This window comes from Mobula hypostoma, chromosome 14, assembly GCF_963921235.1.
Source record: "Mobula hypostoma chromosome 14, sMobHyp1.1, whole genome shotgun sequence".
NCBI lineage: Eukaryota > Metazoa > Chordata > Chondrichthyes > Myliobatiformes > Myliobatidae > Mobula > Mobula hypostoma.
The window spans coordinates 28,824,055-28,843,070 of record NC_086110.1 but is presented as its reverse complement, the minus strand read 5'-3'; the positions used below and the strand labels follow the sequence as shown (position 1 = coordinate 28,843,070).

The 19,016-nt window shown below is 40.9% G+C and overlaps 1 protein-coding gene across 6 annotated transcripts in view; it reads left to right on the top strand.

Annotated features, from left to right (window-relative positions):
• chd9 (chromodomain helicase DNA binding protein 9) overlaps nt 1-19,016 on the top strand; it is a 279,147-nt gene that overhangs the window by 66,943 nt on the left and 193,188 nt on the right. For all 6 annotated transcript variants that reach the window (XM_063066872.1, XM_063066866.1, XM_063066868.1 and 3 more), the window contains one exon: nt 11,314-13,005. In XM_063066872.1, the coding sequence (XP_062922942.1) occupies nt 11,476-13,005 (1,530 nt within the window). In that variant the 5' untranslated portion in view covers nt 11,314-11,475. The remainder of the gene's footprint in view (nt 1-11,313; nt 13,006-19,016) is intronic.

Below are 19,016 nucleotides of genomic sequence, written 5' to 3'. Positions count from 1 at the left end.
TCCTCCAATCTTCTCCAGTCGGATCATTTTCTGATTTTTTTTTGGTGCAGGAATGTTGTCTGCACTTGAGGATTGGCAGTTTTTATATCTTTCTGTAGGTGCTACTCTTGAGTCAATATATTCCCTGAGTGAATTATTCCCACTTTCATCCTTGGGTTTATCTGTGCTGAACATCAAAAATAAGTAATGGCAGAGGTGTGAGCTATTTGGCCTCTCACACCTGCTCTGCCTGTCAATAAGATCATGACTGATCTTTTACTTTGGTGTCACTTCCCTGAATTGAATTGATAACCCTTAAATCTGCCAAAAGCCTGTTTTAAATATACTTGGCAACTGACTGCCTACAACCACCTCGGGTGGGGAATTCCAGGCATTCACTATCTTCTCATGTCAGATGAAGTGTCAGCTTCTTATTTTAATTTATTTATTGAGACACAGCGTGGAAAGGGCTCTTCCGGGCCTTCGAGCTGCACCGCATGGCAACCCCCAATTTAACCCTAGCCTAATCACGGCAACATTTACAATAACCACTTAACTTAGCGGTACGTCTTTGGATTGTGGGAGGGAACCAGAGTACCAGGAGAAAACCCACACGTTCCATGGGGAGCATGTACAGACTGCTTACAGATGACACCAGAACTGAACTGAGAACTGCGGTGCTACTGTGGCACCCCAAATCTGGCTATGATCCCTGATTCTAGAATCTCTAGTCTGAAGAAACATCAACACTACATTGATTCTGCGAAGTTGGTGATTTTATGTTTGCAAATTGCAATGAAATTGCCTCTCTCTTAATTGCAGGGAGTATAGGTTCTGTTGTCATCTGACACACCCACCCTGCCAGGACATAATCTGGTACAATCCCTCTGTCATAAGGATTTCTTTCATTTTGTGGGGAGACCAACCCTACACACAACATTTCTGGTGCCGTTCCCCCGTGAATCAGAATCTAGTTTATTATTACTGACGTATTTGTGAAATTTATTGTTTTGCAGCAGCAGTATACTGCAATACATAAAATTTATGATGTTACAAAACAATAAATAGTGCAGGAGTGGAATGGTGTTCATGGGACCATTGAGGAATCTGGCAGAGGGGAAGAAATTGTTCCAAAATTGTTGTTTGGATATTCAGGCTCCTCTACCTCCTCCCCAGTCGTAGAAATGAGAAGAGGGCATGTCCTGGGTGGTGAGGGTCTTTAATGATGAATGCCTCCTCCTCGAGGCACCACCTCTTGAAAATGTCCTTGGCTGTGGAAAGGGCTGTGCCTGTGCTGGAGCTGGTGGAATTTGCAGCTCTCTGAAACTTCTTTTGTTCGGCACATTGGGCGCTCCATTCCAGAATGCTCTTCATTGTACATCTATAGAAATTTTGCAAGTCTTTGGGACATAGGACATAGGATAGTGCAGCATAGTGTAATATAAACCCTTCGGCCCACAGTATTGTGCTGACCTTTTAACCTATTTCAAGATCAATCCAACCCTCCCCTCCCACACAGGTCTCTATTTTTCTTTCATCTGTCTGCCTATCTAAGAGTCTGCTGAATATCCATAACGTATCTGCCCCTATTGCCATCCCTGGCGGTTCATTTACCAGTCTGCGTATAATAAAAAAAAACTGATCTTCCCTCCCCCATACTTTCCTCCAATCACATTTAAATTATGCCCTTTCATAATGGCCTTTGTGGCCCTAGAAACAAGCGCTGTCTATCCACTCTGTCTATGCCTCTTATCATCTTGTACACCTCTATCAAGCCACCTTTCATCATTCTGCGCTCCAAAGAGAAATGACCTAGCTCACTCAACCCTTTCCTGGTAATACATGCTCTCTACTCCAGGTAACATCCTGGTAAATCTTCTCTTTACCCTCTCTAAAGCTTCCATATCCTTCCTATAATGAAATAGAATACATTATTCCAAGTGTGGTCTAAACAGAGTCTTACAGAGATGTAGCTTTACCTTGTGGCTCTTCAGCTCAATCCCCTGACTAATGAAGGTCAACACTCCATATGCCTTCTTAACCAACTTATTAACTTGTGAGTAACTTTGAAGGATCTATGGATGTAGACCCCTTTGTTCTTAAAAACTGCTAAGAATCTTGGCATTAACCTTGTAACGTGCCTTCAAGTTTGGCCATCCAAGATGTATCACTTCACACTTTTCCAGATCGAACTCCATCGCCAATTTCTCAGCCCAGCTCTGCATCCAGTCAATGTCCCATTGTAACCTCAGACAACCTTCTACACTTTGCACAACACTACCAACTTTCATGTCATCCACATCTAACTAAGCTAACCTTCTACTTCCTCACCTAAGTTATTTATAAAAATCACAAAGAGTAGGGTCCCAGAACAGATCCCTGCCAAACATCACGAGTCACAGATCTCCAGGCAGAATACCATCCATCAGTTACCACCCACTGCCCTCTGTGGACAAGCCAAATCTGAATCTACACGGTTAACTTTCCTTGGATCCTGTGCCTTCTGACTTTCTGACTGAGCCAACCATAGGGGCCTTGTTGAAAGCCTTGCTAAAATCCATACACACCACGTCTACTGCTCTACTTCCATCGGTTTGCTTTTGACTTTCTAAAAAAAATCAGTCAGGCTAGTGATGCATGACCAGCCCCTCACAAAGCTTGCAGTCCGTCTCCTATCAGACGATGGTTCTCCACATGCACGTAAATCCTTTTTGTAAGAATGCTCACCAATAATTTAAGACTCACAGGTCTATAATTCCCAGGATTAACCATACCCACTTTCTTGAACCAAGAAATGCCATTTGCTAGCCTCCAATCTTCTGATACCACTCCTGTGGTCAATGAGGATGCAAAGATCATCACCAAAGGCACAGCACTCTGTTCCTTCGCTTCCTGTAGTAACTTGTGGTACATCCTGTCTGGTCCCAGGGAGTTATCTATCCTAATGAATTTTTGTTTCAGCACATTCTCTTTCTTAACCTTGAGATGTTCCAGCATATTAGTCTGTTCTAGGGCTGTCCTCGACATTTGTCAAGGTCCCTCTCACTGGTGAATATCGAAGCAAAGTATTCACTGAGGACCTCCCATATCTCCTCTGACACCAGCACATTTCCTTTTAGATCCCTGATTGGTGCTACCCTCATTCTCATCATCTTCCTGTTCTTCGCAAAAGTGTATAACACCTTGGGGTTTTCCTTAATTCCACTCATCAAGGCTTCTCATGTCCCCTCTAGCTCTCCTAAGTCCCTTAAGCTCCTTCCTGATTCTCTTATATCTCTCAAAAGCCCTGCCTAATCCATGCTTCCTAAACCCTAAGTATGCTTCCTTCTTCCTCTTGACTAGATCTTCCACTTCTCTTATTAACCAATGGTTACTTCTCCCTACCATCCTTTCTCTGCCTCAGTGGGATAAAACTATCCAGAACTGCATGCAAATGGCCCTTAAACAACCTCCACATTTCCTTTGTACATTTCCCTGAAAATATCCCTTCCCAATTTATACTCCCAGGTTTCTGCTTAATAGCATTATAATTTGCCCTCTTCCAATTAAATACTTTACCATACTGTCTGCTCCTGTCTCTGTTCAAAGCAATGATAGAGGTGAGGGAGTAGTGGTCACTGTCTCTGAAATGCTCAGCAACTGAGAGATCTGTTACCTGACCAGATTCATTGCCATGTACTAGATCCAGAATGGCACTCCCCTAGTTGGCCATATATTGTGTCAGGAATCCTTCCTGTACACATCTAGCAATAAGTTGGGTGTATCTTTTATGTCCACCTTTCCTTTTGAGCCTCAGAGCCAGACTCTGTGCCAGAGACTAGTTGCTGTGGCTTTCCTCTGGAAATACCAAACCTCATCAAACTTGTAGTGAAGTAGAAATACTTGTAAGCTGCCTTCATGATTGTGTCAATGTGTTAGGCTCAGGAGCTTGAAACTGCCCACCCTTTCCACAGCTGACCTCCTGCCTCTCTCCTTGTCACCATCTGAGATTCTGCCAACAACTATGCTGCTGTTAGAAAATTTACAGATGGCATTTGATCTGTCAGTCATGTGTGTAGGGAGAGTAGAGCAGTGGGCCAGGCACACATCCTTATACAATTGGACCCTATATAATTGGAGTGAACTGTTTTTTTTATTGTACTCTCACAGTCAGAGTCAACTTATCATTTACCTTCCCAGTTGCTTGCTGTACTCAAATATTATCTCACTGATTCGCCAGAATTGATTTTATTTGTCACTGATTGCTCTGGAAAGGGTACAAAGGAAATTCACCTGAATGCTGTCTGGGATGGTGCCTCGCAGTTATGTGGAGAGACACTTGTGTTCCTTGGAGGAACCCTGGGAATCACCAGCAAATTTTCTCTGCACCCTCTTTGGAGAGTAGAAAACTTTTCCTGATAGTGGAGATACCTTAAATAATGGGGCACAGGTTTGGGTAAGGGGAGGGTAAGACATTAAGAGAGCATCATAAGAGATTCAGAGGGGATAAAAAATATATATCTTTTTCCGTTCATAGTGGTTGGAATCTAGGATGCAGTGAGTAGGTGGCGGAGGCACGATAATTGGCTATCTGCACGACTGTTGAAATTCCTAGGCTTAGAAGTCTATAGACCAAGGTCTTGTAATAGTGAATGTGTACTTGATGGTTAGCATGGACTTGAGGAGCTGAAAGGCCTGTTTTTAATCTTATAGCTATGATTCTTCATTGGCCAGTTAAAATATGCCAAGTGTTAAGAGCATGGTTGCAGTGGCTACCAATGAATTTGAAGTCATTAAGATTTCAAGTTCGTGAAATTTTCTTTTTAAAATTGATGTGAGTCGAAGTGATGACAGGCAGTCAGATTGTCATAAATAGTCTGCTATTATACTTGAGAAGGAAAACTTGGCATTCATATTTATAACTGCATTGCTTCACCAAGTGGAGTACCTGTGAATTCCTCTTTCTGACTCTTGAGAGGAATCTAGAAGCAGCTGATCTGGTGTAGTTTTGCAGCTGCATGGAGATATGGCCTGAAGAGCACAGGAGCTCAGAATGGGCAGCAATTGCCAGCCTGGCAAAGAACGCCCACACCCTGTGAAAGATTAATAACAAAAAATGCCCAATTAGTCCCCATTCTGGGATTGGTAATTAATTACCTCATTTTAACCCAGGAAGCATTTCCATTATTTGTGCACGTACCCCGTTCACTCATTTTCTGATATATCCAGTATTTCTGTTCATTGGGAAGCACACAACAGACTGTATTTCCTAACATCTTCAGCTTTCCCCGCACAGCAGCAGAGAAGCTGTTTACGTCAGCAGAGTGGAACATTTCCAATTCTGACATGTGAAACGTTGGCTGTGGTTCCTGTGTGTGAATGCAGGTCTGCTGTGGGGATAAGGGAGCCGGTATTAGTCGTGCAAATTCCAGGAGCTTGCTCAGGCGCCAGTCTCTCAGAATCCAAACTAAAGCAGCAGTGATATAAGAGTGACTTTGTGATTCCTGAACCAGTTGAAATTCAAAAACTCACTTGAACCTGCAGCCACACATAATGAAAATTAAAGGCTTTTGAATTTAGTTGTAAACAGGCGGGCAATTTGCTTCAAGTGTTAGTAACTCGGGCTCCACCTGAAGTCTGCTCCATGAATGAATCTGATCCTATTGGACAAGACTGTAAACGCCTAGTAGAGTGGTTTGCAATTTGTTGGAACAGACTAACTTGGTGTGCCCACTTGTCAGACTTGTTGCTGCTCCTACCTCAAACATAAAATGTTCTTGTCCATAATCCTGCTGGAAGATGTTAATTCAGAGCAGGACATTAGGTGAAGAATGTATTTTTCTTCCTGATGAGATGCAAAATCTTTAGTATATGTAAAGCTAAAAAGGAGGGTGATTTTTAATCGGTTAATTAAGGTACAGTAGGGGAACCGAAGGGTTAAGGGTGCGAAAATCGTTAGAAAGGAGAGGTAAGATTTTAATCTTAACATTTGACTTAATTTTCTTAATGTGTTTTCTAGTCAATTACAGAGGTTACCACAGGGTTCTTGCTGAGAACTCTTGATAACCTGGTGTTCTTAAATCGCAAATAGACAGAACCAGTGTGTGGGAGAGGATCACAGAACAGCTATGACAGGAGAGCAAGCAGGTGCAGGAAAAGTGTTCACCATCAACCCCTCTGTCTCAGTGAATGACCTGAGTCTGCTCAGCTCAACCCAACTTCCAACTGAGGTGATAGTTGTGGAGGAGAGGAGGGGTGTGGTATACCTGTGGTCCCATAGTCATCAGCAAATCCATGCCATCTATCCTACCAGTCTTCCAAACACTCGTTCAAGGGTTGTATATGAGTTTGGCTTTTGTAATTCAGGGAGGACCCGTATGCAATACTATATCCTTATGAAAATCGCAGAAAATTTTAACTTGGATGTTGCAGTTTTTTGTAAAATATTGATTAGTATTACAGGATATTGCATTCTTGCCTCAAACTTGAGTCCAATTTGTACATTGACCTTTTTTCAAAATCTGGCTAATTTATTGAAATTACTACAAACCATATACAGTATATGGTGGCAGTTTTATATTTCATATGGGAATAGGAAAATGGTAATTGCAAATTTGACCAGTTTTTTTATTATTTAAGTATAATTAGTTGAAATTCATGATGACATTGCACGTGATTTGCACCTCTGAGTGAAATTACCTCTCTTTGTTTCGTTTAGTGGCAGTTTATTTTTAACTGTTTATCAGGATGGAAGAAAATATTGAAGAAAATGAGACAGCACTGGAAATGCTTGTGTAATTAGTAGATGCTATTTGTGTATTTCTTGACTAATTTTTTTATTTTACCACCAATGCACATATATTTTCTATGGAAATATGAACTGAAATTTAAGCAAAAACTAATGCAAAAAGGTGTTTAAAGGTAACTTACCTTTCTGCTTGTTTCATGGTTCTAAGCCCTATAAATTCCATAGGTTTATGGATCCTTGCTAAGAAGTTGAGAATTCTGTGGAGTGGAAAATTGCAGTGGTGAAACAATCTAACACGTGGAACCAGGATCTTTGGTTTTGATAGTGGATGCACACAGCCAGGGCCAACTGCCTTTTAAAAAGCAAGGTCAGGGTTGAGGTTACAATGTGATAAGCCCATAGCAGCCACTTAACTAATTTGGATTGTCCGATCTTCTGTCCTTTTTTCTGAATGTGAGAATAGAGGTCGACCTTCACTAATCCGGCACCATTGGGACCTGAGGAGTGCCGGATTAGTGAAAATGCCGAATTACAGAAGGATCACATGAAGCATAATCAGTGCTGGATTATTGAAGGAACCGGATTACAGGTAGTCGGATTAGTGAAGGTTGACCTGTATTATCAGGTGTTCAGATTGCAACATTTAAGAAAAGTTTGTATGGGTACGTGGATGGGAGGGGTACGGAGGGCTGTGCTCCAAGTGCAGGCCGATGGGATGAGGCAGAATAACAGGTCAGCAAAGACTAAATGGACCAAAGAGCCTGTTTCTGTACTGTAGCGCTGCATGATGACGCTGTCTGTCTCTTGAAAGTATGTCTGTTGGTCAGTCAGGAGTGGAGATAGGAAATGGATTAATTCTGTAGATCAGTGGTGATACTAACTCCTATGCTTTCTGGCAATTGTGCAGAATATGTAATGGAGCACTAACTTGTACATTGCAGTTTTATGCTGAGTAAAGGCAGGAAGTAAACTTTCCATTGATTTCTGGTCACTGCTGTACCTCTGACAGTGACATACACTGTATACTAAACCAGGTGCAGTGATTTGTTGACAATCATTATTACTCATGACTGCCTTGATGGTAGTTGCAAATTGTATAATTTGGCTTCAGCTTGTGAAATGTCTTTAGAAATGGTACCCCTCTGTAGTACTTACCACATTATTTATAATAGGCAAACCCAGTAAGCTTGAGGGAATGTAGTTGTAAAACTGAACTTGAACAGTTTGGTTAATGTTGGGTGCTGTTGTGCATCCAATGGAGTTGGAGTTGAAATGAGCGTCATCTAGTGATACTGATATGTATCCAGCTTGAAGATTCGAATCTAATTTCCCCAGGAGAAATTTCATTGTTCAGGTAGATCTCTGTCAGCTTAATAGTTGACAAAGTAACCTGTGCAGCCAATATAGGGTTATGTCTGTATTAGACTTGGTGCAGAATTTCCATGAGAAGGTACTGAAATCGTGATCCAAGGCACAATCTGGAATGGACCTAGACTTGTATGCTTCTTGTCCAGTTTTTATTCTGGATTACTTTCATGCAAATATTCTCAGGCTTCCATAGATTCTAATTTCCTTTGGAACTTGAATTAGGTTATCGAGCATTTCCCCCATCTTATAACAGATGTTATGATACGTACTGCTCAAACAGATTGACTTGCGTTTTTAAATAATTCATAATTCCTCATTATTTATTGTCCAGCAGACCTTTATTATTACTATGCCTCTTAGAAGAGGAGCATCCATCAATTTTGTAAGTACATCCTGAGATGTTCTGTTAATGATTCTGTATGTTGGAAGATTGTCCATTAGCTTGAATTTCCCTGGGCTTGCTAATGGATATAATCCAGCATTGAACGTTTGAAGGACCTTTCATCTGAAATATCAGCTTGGTTTCTCCTGCCACAGATGCTGTCTAACTTGCTGAGTATTTCCAGCATTTCTGTTTTTAATGAGATTTCTGTATTGGTTTGACATGAAAGTCGAAGTACACTTATTATCAAAGTATGTATGCAGTACACAACTCTGAGATTCATCTTCCCTCACAGACAGATATGGAACAAAGATGATCCATAGGACCTGTTTAAACAAAAATTACGTCAACCCCACTCCCACGTAAAGAAACAAATTGCGCAAATGGTGACAAAAAAAAGAGAGAAAACACATATAAAACACAAAATCAAAAGGCATATTCAGTTTAGCTCAGTGTTGGTTATCTGTAGGCCACCCTGATTCAAAGTTGCCCAAAGTAGCAACAAAAATGGGAGCGACTAGAAGCGCATTGTATATGACTTAGAGTCCATGATCCACAAACCACATTGATTAAACCGTGCTCTGGCATCGCCTGACAGCATCGAGAGAGGGAGGGGGAGAGAGAGAGAGAGAGAGAATGCAAGGACCTTCCCTTGGGAACAGGGAGGGAGAGAAAGACCATCACTCTCCTCTGGCGGCAGTGAGCGAGAGGCCGTAGATGGTGCTGAACTCTCGCCCTCTGCACCAGCCTCAATGATTTCAATCTTCCTCGGTGCTTTGATTGCCGAGAGTTGGAGTCAATCATGGGTCTCCTGGTCTTTTGCTCACAGCCACATGGAACTATCTCGGAGGCAGCAAAGTTAATATTATTTAATATTAAAGCATTGGCTTTAATATTAATTAATATTAACATTTTAACCTTAAACTATTCCCAATTTAAGCCTTAGTTCCATGTTACATCTTTACAAGCACCATTTATACAGAACCAATTTATTTTTTATTCAAGCTGTTGTGACAAAGTTGTTCCCCTTTACTGCCCGTGTACACATTGGCAAATCGGTCAGATTATCAGGTGATGTTTAGGCTTTTCAGGAAGAGCATGTCTGGGTAAATCTGAGAAAAATATTGTCAAAGTAGCCCAGAGAAGTTCCAAATAGCACTTTTTCCCCCTTTCTGTATCTATCTTGTTTACAAAAGGGTTTGTGCTTTTTTTTTAGCATAAAATGTCACGGCATCTGTGTAGTGAGATATGCAGGGTACTAACATTAACAATGAGAACCACTCGTGAAAGATGATGTGATCTTGTTGCACTGGGGAGGACTGGGTTCAAAGGGATCAGGTTGTAGGCCAGAAAAGTTCAGCATATTAAGTGAGCCAGCATGCAATATGCTCAAATATCCAGTTGTATGAAAAATAGGTAGTACTTTCTGTGGTTGAAGTGCCTATTTTCAGCAATCCTGGGAACTGGAAGGTAGAGTTCAGATTTGAGTGCACTTCTCCCCATGTGTTCATTTTGTTTGAGAGAATCAAGTCCATCATTTATTTTAACCTGGAGCAGAGTGATCCTCGGGGAAAAAATTCCTTGAGTTTTATTTTCACCTGTTGTTTTAGACACCCCCTCCAAAACAAAATGTCCGTTTTATTACCGACACTTAAGTCATAAATAACTATGTTGGTTTCACGTTTACTTCTGTACCTTCCCACCTCCCAGCATGTTTGATGCTCTTAGATCCCTTTGCTATTACATCTCTCACACCAAGCAATTTAGGCTGTCTCGATAGTTACTTATTTCCTGTGGTGCAAACATTGAAGGAAAATTTATATTGAATTACTGGTTAGACAACTGGATGATGAAGAGTGCTCAAAGCTGTACTGTCTTTCAGGAAGAAGCATGGCGCCTTCCTTCATTATCACGGTGGGTCTCAATCATTAGTGCTTGTAAATCTGCAGACGTTGAAAGACAACGACTGTGGATCTGTCTGCCATGGATGGTACTTTTGCCAGATCTCCCAGTGTCAAGTTTCCACTGACTCGATGTACAGTTTGTACAAATGCAGAGCAAATAACAATAAATAATTTGTAATGCGGACAACCTTATTTGACTATTTGTAAAGAAAAAAATTCATATTAATGTTCGAGTTTGGATTTTTTTAAAGCTGGGATTGTTGTCCAGGGTGGTAACGTATTTTTCTGTTGGGCATCCCCAGTGATTTTGTTTCATTTAAAAATAATATTTATGGGGGTAAGTTAGATTTATTTTCAAAATTTTACAACTGTTATCTCTTACATAATTTGCACTCACCCATATCATCCATTTGCACTGCATTTAAGTGTTTGTATTTGTGTTGCCTTGATTTCAGGTCAAGAAAATGATTGCATAGATTTGTTGCAAAGTTCAAGTACTATTACCCTGTGTTTTCCTAATATATGGAATAATCTCAGCAATAAGTCAGCAAGTGCATAAAATAGTAAATGTAGTAAAACTGGTCTGACATCATCTGTGGAGAAACAGATTGCCCTAAATATTAACTCACTGTTCTGACGTAGCCTAGACAGCTAAGTAATTCCAGTTTTTTTCTGTTTCTATTTTAGATAATCCAGTATTTTATGTTTGTGAATACACCTCTGCTGGCCTGTACAGGTTCTTGACTGTGGGATGGGAATGGATGCATTAAAATGGGACTGTAATATGTGAATTCACCTACCTGTTTTGGGTCATGAAGACTGCATTGTCTTATCCTTTCTTCCACGCCACCTTAGTTAAGCTGATAAAGAGTATTTTGTGTGTGATATTGCCTATGTTCTCATGCAATATAAAGTAAGTGCATTATTTAATTTATGTTTTCTTTACTTTTAAGGAACTTTCTGTGTGTTGCATTATAAAGATGTCTGCTTGACTTAAGTGGATAGAAAGTGACATGGAATGGATTAGTTGTTGAACAGTTTAAGTATCAGTACCCGCTGAAGTGAGCACATTTGGAACAAAGTGTTAAATACTGCTGAGCAGTAAATGCAACAAGATGACTGATCCCATCATGGACTTCTTGGATGACGCCAATTTGTTTGGTGGAGGACTAGAAGGATTGACAGATGATGGATTTTCACAACCTGGACCAGTTTCGTTGGTTGATGAACTAAACCTAAGTGCAGATTTTGAACCTTTGCAAGTTGAGCCATTGCATCATGTACCAGAGACACAGACACCAGATAAAATTAACTTTGAACAATTACAGACATTTGATTCATTAAAACTTCATCACGTGAACCAGCCATTTAATCTGGTGGGCAGCGGTAATGAGACTAGTGTATTGTCTCCACATTCCCAATATCATTGCTCACCTGATCATCAAAATCAGACAAACGGGCTCTTTCCTTCTGCCCATAGTGAGAATAGTGCACAGTCGTTTGTCGATGGAAGTCCAATGTGGGGTCACCAAAGCCCTATTTCAAATCAAAATGGATCACCATTCCATACCTTGCAAGGACATTCACAGTCCATGCAGCAGATGACCCCGTTTTTAACGCATCATGATTTTGCTTTGCCTCAGTCGAACCAACAGCAGCAGCAAGCTGAGTCCATGCACCCTCCGCAGACTCTTAACCATTTCACTACAGGACAGAAAACTCTAAGTCAAGGCAATCAGTTCATGGGAGTCCATGGGTCGCCTTCATCTCACATGACTCGCATTGGCCAACCAACTACTACAGTTAGCTCATCCACTCAGCGCCCTGCCACAGTACAGCAGTTCAGCCAGCCAGCCGCCACTGTGAATCCCGTACATCCTATTCGATTCACCAGTAGTGCCAACCATGGCAGTGTACATCACAACGTCAGCTACTCGAGCTCTTCACGAGAAATGACTACTTGTTCTATCAACAATTCAAGCCAGTTTACCCCTCAGTATTCCTATCCTAATAACAACCTGGCTAATGGCAACAACCTGCCACCTACTACAATACTTTCGACTCATCAGCCATCGCCGGGGATGACATGCTTCCCAGGGAGTGATGCGTTCACAGTGCCAGCAGGGACCAACCAAGAAACAGTACATCATATGCTCAGTCCCAACAGTCCTGCTAAGCAAAAGATTTTATCGCCTATGCATTCTGTAAACACTCAGGGAAATTTCAGTCCTTCAAGTATGTCCTCTGTTCAAACTGATGTGCCAATAACAACCAGCTCAGTGTCGAAAATGAGAATTTCTAATGCATCAACTCAAAGGAAACCAACGGGCATTTCACCATTACGGGGAAATCCACTTCCACAGTGTCAGTCGCATCCCTTGACGAGGATGGATACTGAGGATGTTTTTCAGGACCAGCTGATGACATCTTTTGGGAACTCCGGTCTGCACCGGAGAGATTCACCTCCTGTTCCAAGGCCAACTGTTCCCCAACAGGTACAGCAACATCTAAACATGCAACAGGACATGGTTATCCAGCATCAAATGCATCAAGAAACATCTGCCGCCAGTCACATCCCTTCTCAACACTGGCAACCATCGATAGCCAGCCAGCATCGGCCGGCGAAAGGAACTGTACAGCTGCAGGTTTGTACTTGAACTTCTGCCTTTGAGTTAGATTTTGCAACTACTTTCAGCTGACAATATAATTGTGTTGCATTTAAAATGTTAATAAAGGGCAACTTTAAAAATCTGTTTTTAGAAATAAAAGTACAAGTGTTGCTGGAGTGGAGTTTATCCTACTTCATTACTTTAAGACATCAATTGGTTTTTGCATGGTTAGGTTTTAAGAGTTTTGTCCCCAAAATTACTGGAAATGTGAATTGGTTGATGGCAACAAAGGCATCGGGCCCTCTGGGGAGCAGTGGGAAAATATATATCACCTTAACCAATGAGATTAATGGACTGAGAAACAAACACAGGAGGTGAAAAGAATGTGGACGAGAGCAGATGAATTCGGTAGCAAATTAAAAACAGAAATGCATGGTACAAAAATGCTAAGCTAAAAGGAGGAAATAGAAAAAAATCACCCTAAAAATGCGAAAAAATTGAAAATCTGAAAGAAAAAAATACAATATACAGTTCCCACTTTTTGGGCGAAAGCCTATTTGGTACCCATTAACAATTATCACCTTGTTTAAAGGGTACTTGTACTATAAATAGACCTGACTTTCCATGGCATGTGTAATGGGCAATTAATTCACAAATGCAGCAACATCAGGAACTCTCAGGAAGGTGAAGGGCACGATGTTTTAGCAAAGCTAACAGTGGAACATTGGCTAGCAACTTGAGGTTCCTTGTAATTCTTGGGTTATCTTTTTGCTTGAGGATGTTTTTTGATTTGCATATTAATAGTGCTTAAATATGACTCTATTTGTAGGTGTGGAAATGTAAAATAAGTGGGAAGTTTTGTGGTTGTAATATAATCTCCACATTCAGAAATGGTACATTTCAGTTGTTGGGGTGTTCAATTAAATGAAGGTTAGCGTGCTACAATTGTGGTGTTACATTTGAAGAACTATGAACTTAACTTCTGGTTTATTCTGGAGAGCAGTTTAATTAAGGCATCGAATACCTGAAATAATGAATTTTCAATCTTAGAAACCATGAATGAAAACTAGGAGTACTTTGATGTTTCTTAAAATTGGTGGTCAGTCAGTGATTGCTTAGGAGCTGTACTTGCAGATTGCCTGACATTATTGCAGCTAGTGGTGCTGTGAAGTATCAAAGTCTTGCAGAGGTGTTTTACCTTCATTCTGTATGTCATGATTATATTGCATCAAGTTTTCTGCAAAGAAGTAATTTTCACATTGGTGAACGCAGCAGGCCAGGCAGCATCTCTAGGAAGAGGTACAGTCGACGTTTCGGGCCAAGACCCTTTGTCAGAATGAAGGGCCTTGGCCTGAAACGTTGACCGTACCTCTTCCCAGAGATACTGACCGGCCTGCTGCGTTCACCAGCAACTTTTATGTGTGTTGCTTGAAATTCCAGCATCTGCAGATTTCCTGGTTTGAATTTTCAGATTGGTTCTTCTGGCATAATTTTCTCACTAACATGTGGTTGACATATAGGTAAGGCCTGATTTAAATTGTGGGATGAGCTTTAAAAATTGTGGTCAAGTTGCAGGCGAGACAGAGTTCAAGTTCAAGTTTAATCGTCATTCAACCATAATTGAAAACCCATGAATACAACCAAGCAAAACAGCATAACTCTGGGCCAAGGTGCTCCAGGTCCCTGAGTCCATGAATGTGTCAGCAGTCTGCAGTTGATCACAGCACAGCTTGTCTTCTGCTGAGCGAACACAGGGGGCAGCACCAACTTCAACATGGACACGCCTCCGGCACTGGTGAAGCACCTGACTCTGATGACTTCCCACTGTTTGGCGACATCATGGTTGAGGCCTAGTCCTCACTACAACCAAGGCCATGCAGCTTCCCTGCCGTCCGCCCATAAACCAATGAATTAGACTTCAGAATCAGGTTTATATCACCAGCATATGCCATGAAATTTATTAACTTAACGGCAGCAGTACAATGCAATACATGACAATATAGAAATAAATGACTTAATCAATTGCAGTATATGTATATGTTAAATATTTCAATTAAAAATAGTGTAAAAACAGAAATAATATTTTTTAAAAAGTGATTTGCAGCATCCCACACCACCAAGGGTATTGCGATCACAAGAACAGTGACTAAGACACAGTGACCTTCGCACAGCACCTCCTTGTTGCATGCAGCATCACGGTCTGTACCAAGTCCAGCTCCTTCACTTTCTCTGCCAGCAAGCAACGGGTGATGGGGTAGATTTGCAGTACTTTAAGTCCTTAAGGTCCAGCAGGGTCTTGTGATTGTAAATATAAAAATAATACATTTTTAAAAAGCCAATACACCTTTGGTTGACCCCACATAAACCGCCGCCGCCACCTTACCGGAAGACTAAACTATATAAAAGAGTTACTTCCTATTGTGTTAATTTGTATAAATCAGCCAAGCTGGAGACCAGTGTGCTAGTGGAGAGTGTTCAGACAGACCTTCCAAAATAATGGGTACAGCTTTTGAAGAAAATGATATTGTGGGATCTACAATTTACTCAGTGGAAGTAGGGCACCACAGTTTGGAAAAGTGTAAAACTGGTTGGGAACCAAGTTCAGATTTTTAAATTTGAACTAATTGATTCTCAGCTTTGGCTTGGATATCAGATGAAATTTTCCACCTAAAGTTTTTGGTACGTTTAACTCAATACACGCCGATGTTGCTGACAGTGGCATTTATCACTTGTCCTATTAAGATTCTCTCCACGTCTAATCCAGGAATCACGTTTCAGCCAACTGGGTAAGGACTATCAACTTCCTTCTCTGAAGTCCTCAGTGAACTAGAAGGACTTTTTTTAAAATGGTAATCCAGCGGTTTTGTTGTTACCATTTCTGAGATTATATATTTTTTTAACTTGCACAATTACTTAGTGAATTACTTTAAAGAGCCCAGCTGCTACAGTGGGATTCAAACTTGCATATCCACATCACTGGTCCAGAACTCTGGCTGCTGATCCATAAGGTACCAGTACACATGTGCAGCTCAACATTGCAAGTTGATACCACTTTTGATATTTAACCTATCAATAAATGTGAATGGATTCCAGGTAATTGTGGATCTGTCCATGTACACAAATTTTGAGGTAATCATTTACATTTATTTGGAACTTTATCTGTATAGAGGAGAAACTCCATCTACTCTTTGTCAGCAATGTGTTTTCATGTTAATTTTGAAAGGATCTGTCTCCATACTGTTATTTTTTTCTACTTTCCTCTCCAGTCATGTTTGGGACCTTTCTAAACAGAAAAATAACAAATAAGCATCCGTTAGTCTCGTGAGACCATGGATTTGAGCATTGGAAGGTTTTTCTAGGGCGCAGGCCTGGGCAAGGTTGTATGGAAGACCAGCAGTTGCCCATGCCGCAAGTCTCCTCTCTCCACGTCACTGATGTTGTCCACGGGAAGGTCACTAGGGCCGATACAGCTTGGCACTGGTGTCGTCGCAGAGCAATGTGTGGTTAAGTGCCTTGCTCAAGGACACAACACGCTGCCTCAGCTGAGGCTCGAACTAGCGACCTTCAGATCACTAGACCGACGCCTTAACCACTTGGCCATGCGCCAACAAAATAACTTTTTTGGTGCACACATGTTAACCAAAATTTTAGTAACTTTATTCTTCATGTTATCTACGGCACGGTAGCGTAATGGTTAGCACAACGCTTTACAGTATCAGCAACCCAGATTTAATTCCAGCTGCAGTCTGTAGGGAGTTTGTATATTCTCTCTGTGGCTGCATGCTCCGGTTTCCTCCCACAGTCCAAAGTTCTACCGGTCAGTAGGTTAATTGGTCATTGTAAATTGTCTTCGAGATTTGGCTTAGATTAAATTGGGGGTTGCTAGGCGGTGCTGTCATCCTTTCGCACATGAGTGCAAGAACAAATTATGCAGTTGATAAACAGAAGCATGTCTCAGCAAGTTTGAAATTCCAACAGTGTGCTGATGTTAAAAAAAATGTTCACTTATTTAAAAAAAAGCATCGTGCGGGGAGAAGGGAAAGTTGTAATAATTCTAATGGGAATGTTCTGGTCAAGTATAGGATACTGCTGGAATGTGTGAGAAGAAAATAAAAATTCCTTTGTCAGGACAAAAAGTAGTCAAAGTTCTTACGTACAATCACTCACTCACTCACACACACAGACTTGTAACATTACTTTTAATAATAATGTGCCCTTAAAAGCTTCTCGGATAAGCAAAAGTTGATTGTAATAGTAATTGGCTGTGCATTATAGAGGTTTTGTTCTCTGGTGGCCAGATGTATGGAAAGGAACAATGGCCGAAACCTGTGTGCAGATCACAGTGGAGCACCACCTGCTGGAAGATAGATGTGACCATGTCAGGCTCAGCTTTGATGACAGATTGCCAGGAAAAGGCCCAGCAGGGAATTGTTGCCTTATGAAACATGGGAGGAAATTGATGATGGAGGCACATGAACAAACAAAACTGCTGAATATGTGCTACCCTTGAACTGTACTGCAAATGTAACCCAGCTGGAATGAAGATATGGGGATTGGCAAGACATGATAATGTAGCCCACAACACGATGGTTCTTGGCACTTCAAAGCTAAACTGATCTGCAATTTTACAAGTACAAAATCATTTGGCACTGTTTAAAACTTGTTTGCTAATATGTGCCAATTTAACCCTGCTCAATGTCCAGAGTTTCTTATCAAATAAGTTACGCAAGTGGTAGTGGTTGAATTCTAATCAAAGCACGAACTGTTTGACAGCCTTTAAGCAACAGCATTTAACTGCTACACCAGAATGCACCGAAACATACTACTTAGTAGTTTAATTTCAAGGAAGCTAAACAACTAAAGGTATTTGACAAAGTTGTTCATGAAGGATATCAATAAGATTGAAAGAGTGCAGAGAAAATTTACAAGGATGTTGCTGGGATTTGAAGGCCTGAGTTATAGAGAAAGGTTAGATAGGATGGCACTTATTGCCTAGAGCGTAAGAGAATGAGGGGAGATTTGATCGAGGTATACAAAATTATAGCGGGCTTTTTCCAGTGAGATTGGGTGGGATTAGAACTAGAGCCATGGGTTAAGGGTGAAAGGTGAAATGTTTAAGGGGGCATTACTTCTCTCAAAGGGTTGTGAGATTGTGGACAAGCTGCCAGTAAAAGTGGTGGATGTGGGTTTGATTTCATAGGATAAGTACATGGATGGAAGCCTATGGTCCAGGTGCAGATCAATGGGACTGAGCAGATTAATGGTTCAGTATCGATTAGATAGCCGGAAGGGCCTATTTCCATGCTGTATTGTTCTATGACTCCAGATAAAGCTTCTGGCTATGGCCCAAGTTTATAATTCTGCCTTCTGGGTAAAAGAACGGGTTTTGTAGAGAGAAGCAGCTGGGTGACACTCTCCTGTTATTTAATCTAAAGAGCTAGAATGTGCAGAATGAAATTTACCATCATATTAATACTGTTTAGTATTATAAAAGGATAATTACAATTATTAAGCATAATGTTTCGCGGTTGAATTTTTATTTTCCTACCAATTTACTGACGTATCCAGTGCCCAAACGTGTGCACACGTACATGCATGAACACACACAAACACACACACTCTTAAATATATATCATGCTGTCAGATGGCATCCAATAATCAACTACCAAGACATGCAGAGGTGGGAATATTCAGTACCACTCTTCAACATTTTCCCCTTCTGTCTTTCATCTACCGCTCTCTTCACTACTGCTCCCCAACCTATATCGTCATTACCTTCACAGGAGTATAACTTAGAAATAAACGTACCAGCTGTTTTTGTGTAGGTACGTATGTGGTGGAAGACCACTCTAAATTTTAAAATAAATCAGAGTCGTGAGAGCACTGATTGAGAGACATGAGCAATGCCATTTAATGACACCTTACGTGTCCCGATCAACTTCGGAGACAGCAACAAAAAACAATTCATTAGACTGGTAATAAATTAATTAGACTTAAATACCTATAAAAATGTTCATGCTTGGTCTCCTTGCTTCATGTCAATAATA